The sequence below is a fragment of the Acanthopagrus latus genome, chromosome 4 (genome assembly GCF_904848185.1).
Source record: "Acanthopagrus latus isolate v.2019 chromosome 4, fAcaLat1.1, whole genome shotgun sequence".
In the NCBI taxonomy this organism is placed as follows: Eukaryota; Metazoa; Chordata; class Actinopteri; order Spariformes; family Sparidae; genus Acanthopagrus; species Acanthopagrus latus.
Window position 1 is genome coordinate 4,383,598 of NC_051042.1, and position 18,921 is coordinate 4,402,518.

Here is an 18,921-nt window from a genome sequence, read left to right on the forward strand (position 1 = left end):
AATAACTTGCTGCACACAGGGACTGATGGATTTCACGTCCCATTAGTTTATATTATTATTGGAATACAACCCTAATTACAGAATGAGCGAGATGAATTGTTTTTCAGGGACTTTCAGTTATTGATTTTGTTTTATTATCAGATAGATTAAGTGGCTGTAAGTACTTCAAATCTAATTTATGAGGAAGTAAATATGATGTCAGCCAAAAGACTGTGTGTTTTAGCTCGACATACACACATCCTGTAGGTCCATGTCCTGTGGAATTAGCTGTTAATACTGCCACACCACTGCATATGCATTTACATGTACTATATGCTTTAACATTCTCTATTCTAATGTTTAAACAACTGTCCATTAGACTGTATTTATCTGATGTATAGTGGATACATACACCATATTATTCATGGAGCTGTTTATTTTATAATGTAGATCTCAGTATTTCAGTTACCAGTATGTATTTATCCCCATAATGTATACACTTATTTGGAACTTTTTTTTAACCACAACATACACACACTCCATCATTTAATAAAACAGCTGCTCTATATTCTATTAGATAGAGCTATATGTGAATTTTGTAAATTACAGGTATGTGGATCAGAACCAAACACCAAAGAATCAACAACAAAATACAAAACAACCACTTTGAGAAATAAAAGAGACAGAAATTGTCCGTTTTCAGCTGTATTTTAGCTGTGACCTTTTTCACAATGAACACAAATCATTCACGCTTCGTTTCCACAGGATTGTAATAGGTTTTTGGTGGTTAACTTCATACAATGGTTAGATGCCTGACTGCACGTCTTTGTCTCAGGCCTACTCTGCAATTAGAATATGTTGAAACTAATCTAAAAACCAGACCACATAAAATCAAACCGGTTGTTTATGACATAAATACATGCATTTCTATGTTTTTGTTTTTTTTTTTTAAAAATCTATATTTCTATGCAAATACAGGCTGTATTTAACGTTGGAGTCTGCCACGCTCTGGTGAGGAGAGAGCAGCTGCATGACAGAGGAGGAAGTGCAGTGCAGTGCCGTCAGCTGGTAGGACGTTGGCTCCTGATTAGCCAGTTAGCCGTTAGCTGAAAATATGACACGAACGCTGCTCAGGCTCAGGCACCTTCGGCTACAATGCTCTTCGATTGTTGACGCTGCTCCACGTTTCTTAGGAAGGGACGTTCATATTCAGACGCTCGCTCAAAACAAAGGCAAGCAAGAAAATCGGATGGCTAACGTTACATTTAGCAATATGTCAAGCGCGTATTGACATTAGCTTTGCTAGCCTGACTAGCATTTTGTAACAGACCGCTTTGGTCTTAGTATGTGGGATTCTAATTTGTCGTGTGCTGAACGCGTAAACGACACCAACACTACGTCTGCTTTATAACTGGTGCCATGCGTAAGTAAAATGAGGCTTTATTGTCTCGTGTTTTCTCAATTGTATTTCCTTTTGCTTTTATTAGCTATATTTTTCTTTCGAATGCTGCACTTGTTTATATCAGTGACTCTCGCGAGAACTCTTGTATGACGGCGCTTGGCCTCTCGCGACAATTTGGTTTTCAGAGCTACTTTGTGACGAAAGGGTCGCCATAGTTACAGAGCAGACTTACTTTCTGCCGATTCTTCCATGACAGCGTTTTTCTTCTTGTGCATTAATGTAAGGACAGTTCTGTAGCAACTTGTTTAAACTATTCTAGTAAAATTCGCCGCATTTTGCGGTGTATGATAACTCCCTTTTTAAAAGGACGTGTTTTAGAGGCGGGGCTAATTTGGCGCAACTTCCAGCGCGGGAAATTCATTCAAATAGTCAGACCGCCAAGAAACTGCAGCAGAAGCTTCGGGGATTCAAGCTTGTAGTAGTCAGCTGTGGCTCTGTGTCCTTCTTAGTAAACTTTAAGTTTTTCAGTCCGGTTAATAACTTGTTCAACCTTTGCCAACATGCCCGTCCTAGAAGTTTCAGATGCTTCAGCAGTTTCTCCATCGAAGAGGCCAAGGACAGAAGCGAAGCCTGCAGAGGAGAGAGCTGTCCTCAGGTTTGCTAAACTGTCTGAGCATGCCACGACACCGACCAGAGGCTCAGCTAAAGCAGCAGGATATGACCTGTACAGGTTGGTTATACTTTTAAATTAAAATTATGCGTGGGTTCAGAGACTTAATGAGCAGCTTGCATGAGGCGTACATACTGTGACAGTAAACAAAGTTGTAATGACACTCTGAATAAGTACGTCTGCAAAATGCATTTGTAAATTCACCCGCAAATGTTTTGCCTTTGTTCTAAAACTCATTGCCTTGAATACAATGCTACATAAACCCGCTAACTTGAATCATCTGTGAATCATCTTGAATCTCATCAACAGTGCATATGACTATTCCATTGGTCCTCTGGATAAGGCCATTGTGAAGACAGACATCCAGATAGCAGTTCCTCATGGCTGCTATGGGAGAGTAGGTGAGTGTTTGTTTGACTTGATGCAACTCTGGTAGTGCAGGTTTTTCCTCCTGTGTCTCTGTGAATTCAGGTCAGGGCTTTATGTTACACCAGGAAGAACAGGCCGTAACCGTCTCTCTCTCTCTCTATTTTTTTTCCCCCTCCTCAGCACCAAGATCTGGGCTTGCAGCAAAAAACTTTATCGATGTTGGTGGTGAGTGTTTGCCTACTTATGCGAATCCATGTGAGCAGGTAATTATTTAACCCCTCTCATGTCAGCCATTTTAATTTCTCTATTGTCTCGGTATGCTCTCCTCAGCTGGAGTTGTAGATGAAGACTATAGAGGAAATGTGGGAGTTGTGCTCTTCAACTTCGGCAAGGAAACATTCAATGGTGAGTGACTGAAATATATTACCACCTTTAGTACCATCAATCCTTAACCCACAGACCTGAACATTTCCCCTTGGAGGGCCAGAAACTGACACCTAATGGTGGGCCACTGCCAAAAGCAAACACCAATTGTAATGTTGTTTTCTTTCTGCTAGAAACATATTTTGGGCCAAATCAAACCTCCATCTTGAGCAGCTCTGCTGTACAGCCATTTTGTTCAGGCTTCTTGGGAGCTCCTCTAAATGAGTGTGATTATTAAAAGTTAACTGAAACTTTGACCCTAGTTTAGTGTTTTTCATTTTCCCACAGTGAATAACCGTTGTTCACAGTATGCAAAACATGTGGAGTTTAAATCTGCTCCATGGCCCTTTGGGTTGTTACCAGATTCAACTGTTTGCTGTAAACATTGATGAGAAGTTACATATGTGTGTATATATAGCAGAATGAATGAGGTCGATGCATCTCTGATACTCAAACTACACACATAATGAAACTATCTACCGTGAAAACTGTTTTCTTAGTTTAGGAAAACACAAAGCTAACTTAAATTAATCTTACCTGGGAAAATAAAGAACAGTAAATAACACTTCCAATATTATGTTCTCCACATTTGTTTAGAGCTTGACATCCTGTGCAGATGTCTGGAAGTGCCTCACACAGACTGTATATAAAGACCTTAAATATGTGAAGAACCTTTACAAACAGTCTATGGTACAGATATACAGTGTACAAATTGTTTCATCTCCTTCTCTTCCTCCTTCCAGTGAAAAAGGGCGACAGAGTGGCTCAGCTGGTGTGTGAGAGGATCTGCTACCCAGATCTGGTGGAGCAAGAGGTAAACTGACAAACATAAAGGCAGCATACACACACATACACTCAGTGTCAGATTATTAGGCAAACTTAGCTAAAATGAATGCAAGTTGATAAACAGTACTGCAATAATTACTACCCTCGAATTAAACTGCACAAATATGTACAGTTTGTCCTGCTGTTTAAATTGTATTCTGTTGCACTGCTAGGTGTTTTATTACTTTGTTCACCGCATTTCGCATCGGCAAAATAGTTTATATAGCAAGGTGTACCCTAGAACAAGCAACTGCTTATCCACTGAACATGTGGCTTTACAGCAGTATAAACAGTTGATATGTATGTCAACATATTAGTTTTGAAAGTTAAATTAAAGAAAATGCTTGGTTCTGTGTTCTTTCAGACACTTGACGAGACGGAGCGTGGCGCTGGGGGTTTCGGATCAACCGGGTCCAACTGAACGCTTCAAGCATTAATATTTAGAGTGGCAGCATGTATATGTTGAAAATGTAAAGATTTTGTTCTAATAAAGTTATTTGTTTTGTACTTTGCAGAGTCTGGTGTCTTTTACTGAGACAGTCATCCACATGTTCTTAATGATAGTTTTGAAGGTAACACTAAGTGCACTATAAATCATATACTTATATAATGCTTTACTAATGCATCACTCGTGATGACATAATGCACCGCTAACAAATGATCAGGTTACTATGACTTTGGTTTTCACTCAGTAGATCATCAGTGTTGGTTCACAGTTACCTCATACTTGAATTCAAGTCAGCTAGACATAAGTGATTAAAGTTTATTTATGTAACTGCATTGATGATTAATATGAAACTTTGCATTAGATGACTGGCTTGATTACAACAGTAGCGTTATGTTTCTATGAGACCAAATAAATACAAAGTTAAACACAAACCTAAAGATTAATACAAAGGTAAATACTGGTAAATTAAAGCAGAACTATCGATTTGTCCCACTATATATTGATTTATGCTGACGCTTTTCAAGATATTTGGTGTATTTAATTTCATATTAATTTATTGAGCCGTTTATAATGTGGCAGTCTCAGTCTTTATTCTTTCAGAAAAGTTTTCTCAGCCGTGTGCAAAGTTTTACGTAGCTGGTAGCATATTAATGTGTGAAGTATAATGGAATGGAACTGATCACATAAAGTCATTAAGTTCATCCTTTGTTGATGATGTGCTGCAGGAAAAATACAAGACCAATCCTGTATTAAATAGTAATTGCATTAGTTAAGCATTACATAAGTACAGGATTTGTGGCATATTTACAAAGTTTTACCCATTTGAGTTCTGACTGATAAAGTAAAAAAAAGTCTTCCCCATCTCCACATGGGGGCAGTGCAGGACAAGTGTTGCATCTCAGCCTGGTGAGTAAGCTGAGAAACATTGTGCTCAGCTCATAGCTCATTCCATTGGGGTAATGTGAGTTTCACTCACTCAAACATTGAGATCACGTTGCACTCTGCTTAAGGTAAACACAACTAGCCGCCTGTTTGATATGTCTTTGTTACATTCATAATACAGTCTGGATTAATGGGAAAGCACAGCAGTGAATACATATACACCAAAAAATATGTTTTATTGTGAATTTACAACTAAACCCTCACTGATGTGAACAGAGAACACAGACTGGTGTCAGACTGGTCCGTGGCAATGCAGCACTGATTGTACTTGTGAGAGATTTGTGTGGCCACGAAGACCTCAGTGCATAATCATGAAGGCCCAGGTTTGGCATCATCGATGTGTGTCGTGTGTGTGTGTGTATGTATACACAGTTTACAAAGGAAGTAGTTGGTCATTATAAGCACCATTACAAACCCCTCTATTCCAGGGGCTTCCTCTAGTTTACAAATGCTTCATAGATTAAAAGTGGCATCGATTATTACAGTATAAACACAATTTACATGTAGTATAGAGGAGAGCAGACAGGCTTTGAAGCTAGCTGTTACTGTTGCAAAGACATGGAATCTTCAGAATGGCCGATGGGATTGTATCTTGTTGACTACAGAGTTTTGTATAGTAGTACAGTGCATTCAGAAGTCTATGTGGTCGTGTTGCTAGCACCAGTAAATATGAATTATTCTAGTCAGTAGGAAAGATGGAAAAGCATAGTTTAAATATGCAGTAGGAGTCATTCAAGCTCAGACATGGCTACATCTCAATAGTCCATTGTGGGTTCCTTTCCTCTCCTAACTATTCTCATAATCTTTTACTTTCATCTTCACTCCATTAAATTAATATCTGGGGAAGGAGAAATATGTTTACTTCCATGCATCCAGGTCGGTTCAGTCGTGTACCTGAGGGGAGGAAATGAATTTATTTCAGACTATTGGGACTCACCCTTTTCTTCCATCTAAGCTGAGTTCTAAAAAACTCAACTTTTTGAGCTTTCTGCAGTCCACATGCCCTTCAAAGTGGCACCTGATTCCACATATCATCATACAACATTAAAACCCTACAATTAAAACCCATTCACACTCTCAATAGTGCTTCACACACAGCTGAAGTTGTGTGTCAGGTGCTCTTCATTTGACTGAAATCTTTCATATTGCCTCATTCAGCTGGCGTTTTCCACAGAAATTGTATCTATGATATGTAGAATCATCTTTGGCAATCAAATGATGCAGTCCCCCCCACCCCACCCCCTTCATGTCTCTTTGGTGGCGAGCCCTTCTCCCTGTCAGTACCAGTAGAAGTTGCCCCTAACCACTGATCCAGCGTCAGAGATGTTTGGCCTTTAGGGAAGAGTGAGCCTGACACTGGATTAGCAGCTGCTGGCAACATCTGCCTGTCTCAGTCTTGTGACGGTTAATGGAGGATGATCTGCACCCTCATCTTCAGTACGTCTCCCAGCTGTCCTGTGAGGTAGTCTTTATCGTGTCGGTCCTCCAGCTCAGCCAGCTCCTTCTTCCTGTAGAGGGGCATGCTGCTGATCTGAAGGGAATAAGCCCCTGGCGAGAGGGCCTTCTTCTTGCTCAGATGCAGGTAGCTGACGCCCTCCCTCTGGTTGATCTTGAAGTAGCCTTCATCGTTTCCATAGTCGATGCTGTAGCGCACATGGTCGCTAAGGGTGGACAAGGCCGGGGTGAACTCAAGGATGTGGTCACGGTTGCTCAGGTCGCTGATGTTCAGGTGGATCTGCAGGGTGTCCTCAATGTCCACACTGGCCAGGCTGACCTCCTCAGTCAGCTGCAGAAGGAAGACAACGGAATTTAGAGGCTGTGAGACGTGAGCTACAGGAGAGTTTGTTTCTGTCATTAATCAAGAGAGGCAAAGGGACAAAGTGTGATAAAAGAAAGAGAAAGAGTTACTGTTCTCAGAGTTATAACAACCAACACAAGACAAAATATGAGTTTATTCATTAATTTAGTCTATAATGGAAACAGGAAAGCAGAGAGAAATGGTGCCAGGCCACCAGCCTGCCTGGACGGTCTTCGTCAGCCTTCGCTTTCCCAGGAGAGTTCTTGCCCAGTGGAGGACGAAATTACATGGTGAAAGTGAGTTTTATATGGAACCAGTCTAAATGCAGATGATGTCATGTTCTTCATAATGATGCGTTTAAACAAAAAACGTGTCTATTGCCAGTTTAAGTACAAAAGTATCAGCATCAAATTATACTTATGAGTACCAGAGAAGAAACTCATTATGCATGATGGCATGATTCAGATTAATGTATATCATATATAGTATCACTATGTATAGCATTATCATCATCATGAACATATATCATTATAGCAATATGTCTAGTGAGTGAGTATTATAATTATCAATGCATTAATGTGTTTATCACTTTAATGTTGAAGCTGGTAAAGCTGTATATAGTTTGTCTTCGAGGTAGCTTGTGAATGTCCCCTCGTGGATCAATAAAGTTTTATCTTAATCTATAATATTAAATTATATATACCATATTTGGTCATTTATATATTTGTATTATTAGACAGAATCTGAAAAGTAACAAGTAACTAAAGATATTAAGTAATTGTTGTGGGGTAAAAGTTCAATACTTGCCTTGAATTGTACTTAAGTAAAGTACTTGATTGAAGTGTACTTCAATGAACAAAAAAGAAAAAAAAAGAAGAAAGTACAATACAGGGCTGTTTCCATGATTTTAGCAACAGCGAGGCCCTGATTCCATCAATGGACCCCTGCCATTGTTTAAAAAAATGATTAGAAACTATTTGGACTTCTTGATCAACTGTTCAATTATATTTTCGGTCCTTTCAGGACTTTCACCACATATCTAAAAAACACTGTAGAGGGTAAATGCTGAATGCTTTATTTTCTTGGCCTAAAAGTTGTAAAACAAATACATATTGAGTCAAAAACTATATAAACAAATTATTATATATTACCCAATTCCTCTAAATATTACAGAGGATATGACCTTGGTGTCCTCAGTGACAGACAGACAGTGACAGACAGATTACCTGCATGTCCTCCATAGTGTCGTCCTGTGTTGAGTTGGTGCTGCGACGTTTGCGTCCCTTCTTGGGATAGCCGTTGATCTTACATTCATAGCAGGCCTCAGGAGACAGAGAATTATCGTCCACCTCACCTCCCTGTCCAGCACTGGAGCCACCACTAAAGCCAAGACCTGTGACACAGTGCCTGAAACAACAGCAAACTGTCAGTCAACTAGAAACATCTACAGACAGCTTCCCACACAGTCAGTCATTCAGTCACGTACCCTTGTCCTGCACGGAAGTATCCAGGTGGGCATCCGCAAAGGTAGCCCCCATCTGTGTTAGAGCAGCCAAACTTGCAGGGGTTCTGGCTGGTGGAGCACTCGTTGACATCCGCACAGCCTCCACCCCCCTGCTCATAGTTGAAGCCGGTGGGGCAGAGGCAGCGGAAGCTCCCCAGGGTGTTGTGGCATGACGCTCCCCCGCAGATCTGGCTGTTCAGGCACTCGTTCTCATCTGGGTCACAGGAAGTGGACGGGAAGTAAACAAACAAAGCGGTCATTCCAGTTAAAGGACACAAACAATACTGGAGAGATCTGCCATGTTTTAAATGTGTGAAGAGACTGAAAGTATAAATAGAGTTTAAACTAACAAAAGCTAGTTATTTTGGGGTATACATGGAGGCAGCCACACAATGACTTTGCCTGTAACTGAGCTATTTCTAAATGTATTTATTTTGCTGTGCACCCTCCTCCCTCTTAACTGCAACAGGTCACTTTGTCCCTTCAGTGACTCTGTCCTCTTTGTCATAGTTTGTATTTCTGTATCTTTTATATTGATTAAACTACTTAAACCCTGAGGAGCAAGGGATTTGTTTTTTTTGTGTGATCCATTTTCTAAGTTCTGAAAAAAAAAGAAATTCCTAATTCTTTACATTATAGTACCAAGTCTAAAAGTAATGCTTTCACATTCATTTTTTTTTTTCATTTGTGGAACTGAGTGAAAGAAAATGTAAATTCTCATGAAAAAAAACAGACTACAAGGAACTTTTAACTACCGATGCTTCTATTTGACCTACTTAAACGAATGAGACCATTAGCAAGAAGTTGAACTATTTCTAAATAGTCATTCTTAATCTCTGCCACTGGGTCAAATAAAAAAAAAAAAAAGATTAAACTATTCGCTATGGTAGAGAGCTGAGGAGGAATTTATGAGTCTCAACCTGAGGAAAGAATCTGCTCTGTAGTCTGTAAGCTTATATCATGAAGACATAACATAACCAGGGGAATGTTCATAGATTTAGCTATTAAGTAACTACTTTTAATAGCTGTAGATGTCACCCACAATAGGTGTAAATGGTAAACAAAGTTTTATTAAAGCTCGGGACTGGAGTCCAGCTCAGAACATCTGGGCTGCATGGTACATACTTTGGCAACGAGCAATCAGGATGCACCAAACGGAAGGAATTTTTATATTTGCTGATAAAAAGAGCGGTGGTATAACTCACCCACGCACTGGTTCCACTGGTAGTGCTGCAGGTAGCCTTGAGGACAGCTGCACCGGTATCCACCCACTAGGTTCTGACAGCCGTGCTGACACCTGTGGTTACCATCACACTCATCCATATCTGTCAGGGACACACACACAACAACATGACCATGAGAGACTGTTTCCTGCAGTGGATCAGCTGATATTGAGGCTGGTATCAATTGTCTTCAGACCTTCACAGGTTTGGGCGTTTGGATCTAATGAGAATCCCCGCTGGCAATCGCAATTGAAGCTTCCCGGAGTGTTCTGGCAGACGCCGTTGGAGCCGCACAGATTGGGGTCTGATGAACATTCATTGTTGTCTACACAGAGAGGAGGAAAGGTTCAGGCAAGGTAAAACTGGAAACATGATATAAAGGCTGATTATAAACCTGATTTGGACTGCTGAGTCATTTTAAAATTTGTCGAGAGCTGAGATGGGTCTCCAATAATGAGGCAGGTCACCGTGAAATGTTAGTACAAATGTTCTCAGTCTACAGGGGATTAGGAATAAAATCTCTCAACTACTGATTTAATCTCAGACCAGAAGAGGCTATCATAAACATCTGAGTGAGTCAGACACTCATTTGAGTCACAGCGAAATAATCAGAAGTGCATGTCCACCCACAAGCCTTCTTTAGAAAAAAGGTAGTAGAGTGAGCTATGAGTCAAGATTACATTCGCTGTTCACCCCAAATCAAAAATACAGAAGATAATGATCCTGTCTGTGGTGCTATTCATACATCTAGATATTTTCTGAGTGCGAGTGTTGTTGTTGTTGAGTTTTGGAGATATGAGCCGTAGAGATGTCTGACTTCTATCCAATATAATGGAACTTGATGGCTTGTGGTGCTCAAAGCGCCCCAAAAATATATTTCGAAAATTCAGCAGCCATGTCTCTATCCAGAATTCATGACCCGGTTACTCAAAATAATCCACAGACCTTGTTGTGCCCATGTAGGAACTATGTTTCATTCTACCTAACTACATCTGCCAGTTGTGTCACTACACACAAGGAAGCAGGCAGTGTTAGTTAACCACTACTCCTTTCAGTCTGGAAACAACCCACTAACACCTGTTAACATCTAGCTTTCGTGTTCAGTGGGAGACGACACAATCGGCATTCATTTCTGCATCAAATGACTGCAGTAGCTACAGTTGTTTATTGGTTCTAGCTCCGATTAGCAGTGATGAACACACAACACCATTTATGGACACACTTAATTTTGCCCCATGTCAGGCATGATGCTATGACGCACGTTGGAGTTAAGGACGCTGACCTGTTGGTACTTTTTCACACGTCGTTCAGTCGGCGCTGAGTTTGAAAGAGAGACTGAAGTAAGATTTATTCAAAAAGTCACAACTGTTACTGTCAGTGGCTTCCATGTCATCAGTAAAGTACACGTGCAACTCACAACAGGGATGAGAAAGAAGCCAGATGTCTAAAACTGTGTCTAATCCAGAACATTACTGAGATGTTTTTAAAAACAAGTTAATGGTCTGAGGTAAGAAATAAAAAACAGAAGGGCAAACTCATCCACTGGCAACGGGAAAGGAGTCAATCACCTATTTTTAATGGGTTTATCCACAGTTAAGAAACCTGTGTGTACACGCTAACTGTGTTGTAAATAGTATAACTTAGCTAACATTCAGCTCAGCGCAGCAGGACATATCAAGGTTTTCATCCCGCACTGTCATGAGCATGAGCCTCTTATTCATGAGCACATGCACACTTCCATCTGCATGGCGATACAGAAAGAAAATAGTTCTTACTTGAAACTTGCTCACCACAATCTGTGGATCTTGAGTAACAGGGTCATGATTTCTGGAGAGAGACACTGCAGTTGAGTTTTCATTGTGTATTTTTTGGCAATATGTGCACACAAATCCAAGCTCCATCTAGTTTCTATTATATTTGGGAGAGGACAGACATCTCTACGGCATACACTCACACCAAAACAATATAGAAGGAAAAACATGGTTTTTGATTTTGGGGTTAACTGTCCCTTTAAGCTATTTAGCGACTAACATCAAAGCAGAGAAGGCCATAATCTCTAAATATCAGTTGTTTCATGTTTGATCCTGAGTCTCTCCACAGTCCAAGTCTTCTAATGTGTTCCCAGCTTTACAGCTTTGTTTTCTGAACAGTCAACATGTGGGATGTACTGCTGAAACGCGGGAAGAGGGAAGGTCTGCTCTCCCTAAGCACTACCTGGCAGTTGCTTTAAAGGAGGATTACTGTCAGTCAGTGTGACTGACAAACATTAATACTGGATAAGGACGTGTACGTCTTTACAGCAGCAGCTTGAAGGAAAAGATATACTGGAAGGAATGACAAGCTCTGTACAGTCCAGTATGTCTGGAAAAGTGTTCAGGAGTGACTATACATCAGCTATAGTTCCTGAGGTTTGCTTTAAATAAGTGTTTTGTGTCACACCCATGTTTCTCCAGTGTCCTCACTCCTAAAATTAATAACACATCCACACCTACTGTATGGCATTCTTCTGGGGGTAATTCCTATAGTTAAAATTGAGGGTTCCCTGTCTCTGACTCGATGTGAGGTCATGGGAGCTGCTTTATGGTCTGGAAAAAAAAGCTTGTGGTAGTCATGACAATCCAGTGAAAAGTTCCATAACAAAGCACTGCTAAGCTGCCATGACTCCAAACCAGTCCAGCCTAATAAGATCAGTGTGATATCAGCCGGAGTCCATTAACTCTGAATGAGAGTCAGTAAAGGTTAAACAAGAGGGAGCTTCAGGGGTCTTTTGTGAGCTGCACTGGAAGATACAAAGAGAAGTTACACTGTGAGAAAACAAACTGAGTCCCCATACTTGACTATATATACATCTAAGTGTTACGACACCTTGCATCTCGTCCCTTTACACAGACGATTGTATGAAAAGAAGAGATGGAATGTAACTAAGTATGTTTACATAAGTACTGTACTGTACAGTTTTGATCAGTTGCCGCCGGTTATGTCCCTCGGTGGCTAAGTTGCATTGTGGGTAATGTAGGCACCAGATTTTAATGGCATGGAATAAAAAAAGGGTTATCTCTGGTTCTGCTGTTCAAAACCTGGTGCTTACATTACCCACAGAGCAATTAAGCCACTGAGTGACATCACTCAACATAATTCATCAGATTACATGCATCTTCTTCTGGGGCCACAAAAGATTTCATACAATTTTTTTTGCCACATACACAGTATTACTCCCCCAAGACCTGTAAACACTTTAATGTGCAAGATTGGTGGAGTTAGCTTGAGCAAAAGGTACTTTTGATGCTTATGTACATTCAGTAAACGATACTAAGACTTTTACTCAAGTAATTGTCATTTGGTTGATATTCCCTTATATCTAAGTATTAATACACCCACATAGAGTATGTCTAATTACAACATACATATATATTATATTCTGTATGTGTTTATTTACCGATGCAGGCAGTGTGATGCTGGGTGAAGCCAGGAGGACACTTGCAGGTGAACCCACCGATGGTGTTTACACATAAGAACTGACAGTTATGTTGTTTGGTCGAACACTCATCCAGATCTGAAAAACATGAGAAATGTACAACATAAAGTGAGTTATAAACTTCACAGAAAAACTGTTTGGTAGTTTATATAGAGTGTTGAGGATGCGTAAGCTGGTTCAGATCACTGTGTGTACTTCTGTATGGGCACTGCTCCTTTCTGTGAGTCAAATTCCAGTCCTTCTACAGTCACTGACCTACAAATGAACTGCAAATGAACCAGACACCGGAAACACGGAGGGGGACTGTAGAGGGGGGAAACTAAAGCTATGGTAAATAAAGATGAAAGAGGCCCTGAAAAACTGAACACCATGTGTGAGCACTTGTTTGGACTCACAAACAAGCCTGATAAACAGAGACACTGCCAGATGCGCTATGTCACAGGCTCTGGATGTAGGCTACACGTTCATGAACAAACACGTGAGCACACCGGTCCAAGTGGAGCATCTTGCGCCGCTGAGCAGAACGCTGGCGGAGCTCTGGGCCCACTCAGCAGTACAGCGACTCTCACCTGGAAACTGAGTCAAGCAAGAGCTTCAACCTCAACTTTTATGTCCCCAGAGGGAAATCTGTCTCGCAGCCAAATACCTGCTGCTGGTCTCTACAAGAGTAGCACCCTCAATCCAAGAGCATGCAACTGGGCTTAATGTGTGCTAGTCTTAAATATTTAGAGGCTCTGTTTTGCTGTGTGTGTGTGTGTGTGTGTGTGTGTGTGTGTGTGTGTGTGTGTGTGTGTGTGTGTGTGTGTGTGTGTGTGTGTGTGTGTGTGTGTGTGTGTGTGTTTGTCACCTCTGCAGCTCTTTCCATCTTCTTGCAGGATGTATCCGCGGGGGCAGGAACAGAGGTAGCCTCCCTCTGTGTTCTTACAGATGAAGTTACAAGGTTTTGGTGCCTGTATGCACTCATCCACATCTAAAGGGAGAGTGTGAGACAGAAAGAGTGAGACACAGAGAAAGAGTTTGATGCTGCAGCCAGAAATTCCAGAAAGTGGAGATGATGAGACAGACAGACTCGGGCTGCATTTTTCAGAGGAGTGTGTGGGCAGTCCACCCACGTAGTTTGGGCTGTTTACTAGACAGCAGGAATGAGAACGGGAGGTGGGCATGGCAGGAAGAGTGTCCATAAAGTGTAAGTGCTGGAGGGGGAATCGAGCCTTACCCACACACTGAGTGCTGCTGATGTCATTAGTGTAGCCAGGTTTGCAGGTGCAGCTGAAGGAGCCCAGAGTGTTGATGCACTGACCATTCTTGCACAAGTTCCCCATCACACGACACTCATCAATATCTGGATGGAAACAAGAAACGTTAGCTCCAGATAAACTCATCACAAATCAAGTTCCAGTCAGCCGCCTGAGATGGAATAACACTGTACATTCTAATTCCCTGGTCCTGTCAAGGAACAATCGGCCAAGAGCTGGATTTTAATAGTGAATAACAGCTGTGTGCCCCTGAGGGAAATATCGCTCTACGCATTTAGTCATGCATCAGTGTTGTGTCAAGTATAAAAGTATTGATTTTTTACTGGCAAAGTAAAAATCAATACTTTGCAAGTGACTGCATCAGCCAACAACAACCATCTGTTAATTCAGAACCATATCATTGGTTTCATCTGGACAAATTACTGCTGACAAATTCAAACAGCACAACAGTTGATGTCCTACTTTTCATCTGGATGCATTCCAGTCACTTCAGTACACCTACAATATTAACTTGCAGAGACTTGAAACTTGTTATGCTATTCCATCACCTTGAACACTTCACTTATTTTCATTCATTTAAGGTACGTTACGAGGGTAATAGAAGCATTTGGATCATTTACAAGTTTACTTATTTTCTTCTGGGCAGTGACGGAGGAAGTGTTTAGATCCTTTGAATTAAAATCCTGCAATCAAAATCTTATACAAGTATTATCAGCGAAACAGACCTCACTTTTACTCCTTTATACAGTGTTTGCTAATTTTATCCACGGCTATGCATCGTATTCTGTAAGATCATCATATGTTCATAGTCTTTCTGTCCTGTGAGAAACAAATCTCTAAAATCTCTCTTGGTGTCAGAGAAACAGCCTGTTTTCAGCTTCGTGATTATGTTAATCCAAGAAGGTTTTTAAGGACATTATTTGGCTCAAGGAGTAGTAGGAGTCCCTCAACACATTAGGGAACAATCAATCCTTCCTTTGATCACAAATATTAAAATTTAAAATCACCAAATGTGGAGATTTGCGGTTTTGAAAAAAGGGTAGGAAAAATAAGTAACTTGTGACTATAGCCACATAAAAGAGTAAAAGATTGGAAGATTTAGCAGAGTAGATGTAAAACGGTAGTATGGAAATAAAAGACTCAAGACTCATTTTTATTAGAGTACTTGAGTAAATGTATTTAGTTACATTCCACCATTGCCTCTGGGTTTGATTTGCTGATATAATGGCTCATAAATGCATTGGTATTTTGCAGGTAAGTTTTAAATCTTGGATGTTGAAGCCACAGTGAAAATGAAAAAGGGTTTTCAAATTGAATTGAGCTTTTTACTAGTAGCTGAGATGATTAAACTAGTGGCTGCCTGGCAGGTTGGAGGAAATCTGTCAGATAGATAAACCCTTTGGAGTTCTGACTTTGGCCTTAATCATGCAAAACTACCAGTTTGGTTATCTTAACAGTTTTAGAAATAATGTTTTGTTTTGAAAACCCTTCTTATGTTTATTCAAAATCAAGTGTCTTCAGCAGTAGGTTACCTCTGCCATCAGTGGTGTACCCAGGTCCCAGAGGACACATCTTCTTGTACTGTGTGGTGCCGGGCAGGGGGCAGAGCTCACAGTTGCTGCCCCAGCCTCTGCCTCCATCACAGCAACACTCTGACTTGGTCACCATGTTTCTGTTACTAGACGTCATCTGACACAGAGTGGTCAGAACTTCGGTGAAGCAGAAGCCCTCACGGTTATCTGGAGGGTGGGAGAAAAACATGAGAGGAGAGACACACATGAGAAAGAGAGGTCCTGAGAGAAGTAGACAAACCACCCAGACAGGACCTGGCCTCAGAGAGCCAGACGTAAAACAGATAACCCACGCGGTCTTTATCACTGCTGTCTGTATGGAGGAAGATAGCCATGAAAACCACAGAGTTACAAAGTCTCCCTGGAGTTTTTCTCACTGACTTCGGCACATCAAGTCTATCCAGACGTATATATTTAGATTAGGGAGGAAGGCTGTCAGAGGATTTCCTCGCCCCTATCTAGACAGTAACAGACACACGTTTTTAAAGAAACAGTGGATTACTTTCATTCCCATCAATCAATCAATCTTTTTCACTTAGATTCTATAGCAGGAAACATTTCTATTTAAATATAACTTCCAGATTAAAGTGCAATATTTTATGTGCTTGGAAAACCTTTGGCTATTAAACTCTATGTTATCAATATTTTATCAATTTGCTGCTAACTGCTAGGTCACACCGGTGACTGGGTGAGAGGGGTATCTTCTTGGTGTCTTAAAAGCCACATCCCTATCCAACTTGGTCGATCTTGTTTCATTAATTTACCAATTTGTTACACCTGTAGATTCGATACAAACAGATTTTAATTTCTTGACTAAACTGTCCATCCAAGAACTAAATCTAATACCAACACTCAATTTCAATCGAAGATGCTGAAGATATGGAGACCAGATGCCACTAAATAAATTTACTTCCTATATGCCTAATTTAGACAATAAGACCTCTCTGAACAAACAACACATTTACATTTATGTGTAACGAAACTCTTTTGTCCAAAGCGACTTACACTGAGTGCATTTGTCAAAAGAAAAAAAACTACAACATACTACCATCAATTTAAGAATACAACTGAAGATGCAGTGAAGACACAACAGATACTGATGAAAACTGACACTGAACTCGAATAAGTGATGTAAGAGAACAGTGGGGAAGAAAACAGTAAGAGCACACTATATAAGTCAATAAAAGCATACTTACCGATACATTCAGTCTGTGTGGGGTTAGCGTTGAATCCTTGGTCACATCTGCAGCGGTAGCTTCCAACTGTGTTTTCACAACGGCCATTCTTACAGATACCTGGTTTGGCTGTGCACTCATTCAGATCTAACACACACACACACACACACACACACACACACACACGCGCGCGATAAACCATAAATAGTTGACACAGGACTTTTCTATTATATATCAAACTTGGTTAAATGAAGCTTCTTTTAGTAAATAATAGTGAGCTCCTTGAGTGAGTCCTGATATTTCTGACCAATTACCATTTTTTTTCTTAAAAATATTCAGAAATTAATGTTTGATTTTCATGTCAAAAATAAAAAATTGAGTGTCCCCAAGAATTTTAGACTTGTGAAACTGTGAATTTGTCCCTGATGGCTTATTGTTTATTGTCAGACCAGTCATGGAATGGAATCCATTGTAATACATTGTAATGAGTACCATAATATATTTATTTCATGCAAGTAAAGCCAAGATTTGAGGCCATTAAACAGAATGAGTCAATTATCTATTAGTATGATGATCTTACCCATGCAGCCGTCTCCGCTGGGCTGGCGTGTGTATCCAGGGGAACAGATGCACATGTATGTACCAATCAGGTTCTTGCAGGTCATGCCTCTGCTGGCACAGTCATCTATGCCATCTTCACACTCATTCTGGTCTGGAAAACAAGCAGTATATCAAGTGTAAGAGGGTGCACTGGCATGAAGACATCTATGTGTATGCGTTCATATGCAGCAATTACATCAGTGATGTAACACAGACACTCAGACGCACGCTACAGCACTCAATAGTTTAATGTACCTGCCAAAACCCAACACTGAGCTCTGTAGTGCTAACAGCCGTGTGGTGGGAGGGCTGGTGGTCTGTTTGGAGCTCTAATGTAAACAGTGACGCTACAGACAGTGAGAGGTTCCTCCTGTCTCTGCACTTCCCTCCAAATACAACCGTTGCCATAGTGCCCGAGCTATCTGACAGAGCGGAGGTGTAAACAGTGACTCGGCCGCTTACAGTTTCCAGTGAGTGTTTTAAGTTCGTCCGAGACAGAGAACTCTTAGGATCTCACAGAGATAGCATGTTACGTAACCTTATGGACGGGGCCAACATGTCTCTGTGAGTTAGTTTATTTCCAACCAACACTCTCCAGTCAAAGGACCATGACTGAGAAAGTTGAGTAAATGAGGAAGTCATTTAGCTGTAGTACCTTTACACATCCTCCTGTCCTCACGCAGCACGTAGCCTGTGGGACATTTGCACTCGTACGAGCCCACAACGTTCACACAGCGGAAGGCACAAAGAAGAGGATTCTGTGCACACTCGTTGATGTCTGGACAAAGAACAGAAGGAAACAGGTTACAGTGGAAGTACAGCATTACAAACGCTGCATGGTGGATGTGAGAGTGCTTTTATAATTTCACATACCTTCACAGGTCATCATTGGCCCGGGCTCAAAGCCATCATCACATGCACACTCAAAGCCACCGATGACATTAGTGCATGTGCCGTTGCCGCAGGGATTGCCAATGTCACACTCATTAGTGTCTGTATCAAAGAAAGTTAAATAAAACCCATTAAACAACTTGGTGTTAGAGTCACATATAGCAGGGGCCTCGTCACAGAAAATGTTTTTACTAATCCAATCTTATCGCAAACATAGGTAAAATACTACCTCCTATTACAGAAGCAACTCCTAAACTTGCTCTGCCCAATGAGCTATAGCACCCAAACCTAGGGTTCATAACTTCTGAAATACTTCAAGTTCAGTTCTGTAAAAGCATTATTCCTGTCCAAGGATAAGAAATGATTTTTT

General features: G+C 40.8%; 2 protein-coding genes across 4 annotated transcripts in view; one reads left to right on the plus strand and one right to left on the minus strand.

Annotated features, from left to right (window-relative positions):
• The first annotated feature begins 1,053 nt into the window (after positions 1-1,053).
• On the plus strand, positions 1,054-4,175 carry dut (deoxyuridine triphosphatase). Of its 3 annotated transcripts, none has more exons than XM_037094246.1 (7): positions 1,054-1,211; positions 1,955-2,111; positions 2,361-2,452; positions 2,601-2,645; positions 2,751-2,825; positions 3,587-3,657; positions 4,033-4,175. In XM_037094246.1, the coding sequence occupies exons 1-7, from the start codon at positions 1,094-1,096 to the stop codon at positions 4,087-4,089; spliced, it is 615 nt and encodes a 204-aa protein (XP_036950141.1). In that variant the 5' UTR covers positions 1,054-1,093; the 3' UTR covers positions 4,090-4,175. The 3 variants fall into 3 exon arrangements, with proteins under 3 accessions (XP_036950141.1, XP_036950143.1, XP_036950142.1); XM_037094248.1 differs by lacking the exon at positions 1,054-1,211 and adding an exon at positions 1,232-1,402; XM_037094247.1 differs by lacking the exon at positions 1,054-1,211 and having other exon boundaries at positions 1,686-2,111.
• A 688-nt stretch (positions 4,176-4,863) lies between these two features.
• fbn1 (fibrillin 1) overlaps positions 4,864-18,921 on the minus strand; it is a 73,995-nt gene continuing 59,937 nt past the window's right edge. Inside the window, exons 54-66 of the mRNA XM_037094244.1 lie at positions 18,534-18,653; positions 18,316-18,438; positions 17,641-17,772; positions 17,082-17,207; positions 15,847-16,053; positions 14,275-14,400; positions 13,906-14,028; positions 13,020-13,136; positions 9,780-9,908; positions 9,566-9,685; positions 8,343-8,574; positions 8,083-8,263; positions 4,864-6,844 (exon numbers count right to left, since the gene is read on the minus strand). Of these exons, the coding sequence (XP_036950139.1) occupies positions 6,464-6,844; positions 8,083-8,263; positions 8,343-8,574; positions 9,566-9,685; positions 9,780-9,908; positions 13,020-13,136; positions 13,906-14,028; positions 14,275-14,400; positions 15,847-16,053; positions 17,082-17,207; positions 17,641-17,772; positions 18,316-18,438; positions 18,534-18,653 (2,117 nt within the window). The 3' untranslated portion in view covers positions 4,864-6,463. The remainder of the gene's footprint in view (positions 6,845-8,082; positions 8,264-8,342; positions 8,575-9,565; positions 9,686-9,779; positions 9,909-13,019; positions 13,137-13,905; positions 14,029-14,274; positions 14,401-15,846; positions 16,054-17,081; positions 17,208-17,640; positions 17,773-18,315; positions 18,439-18,533; positions 18,654-18,921) is intronic.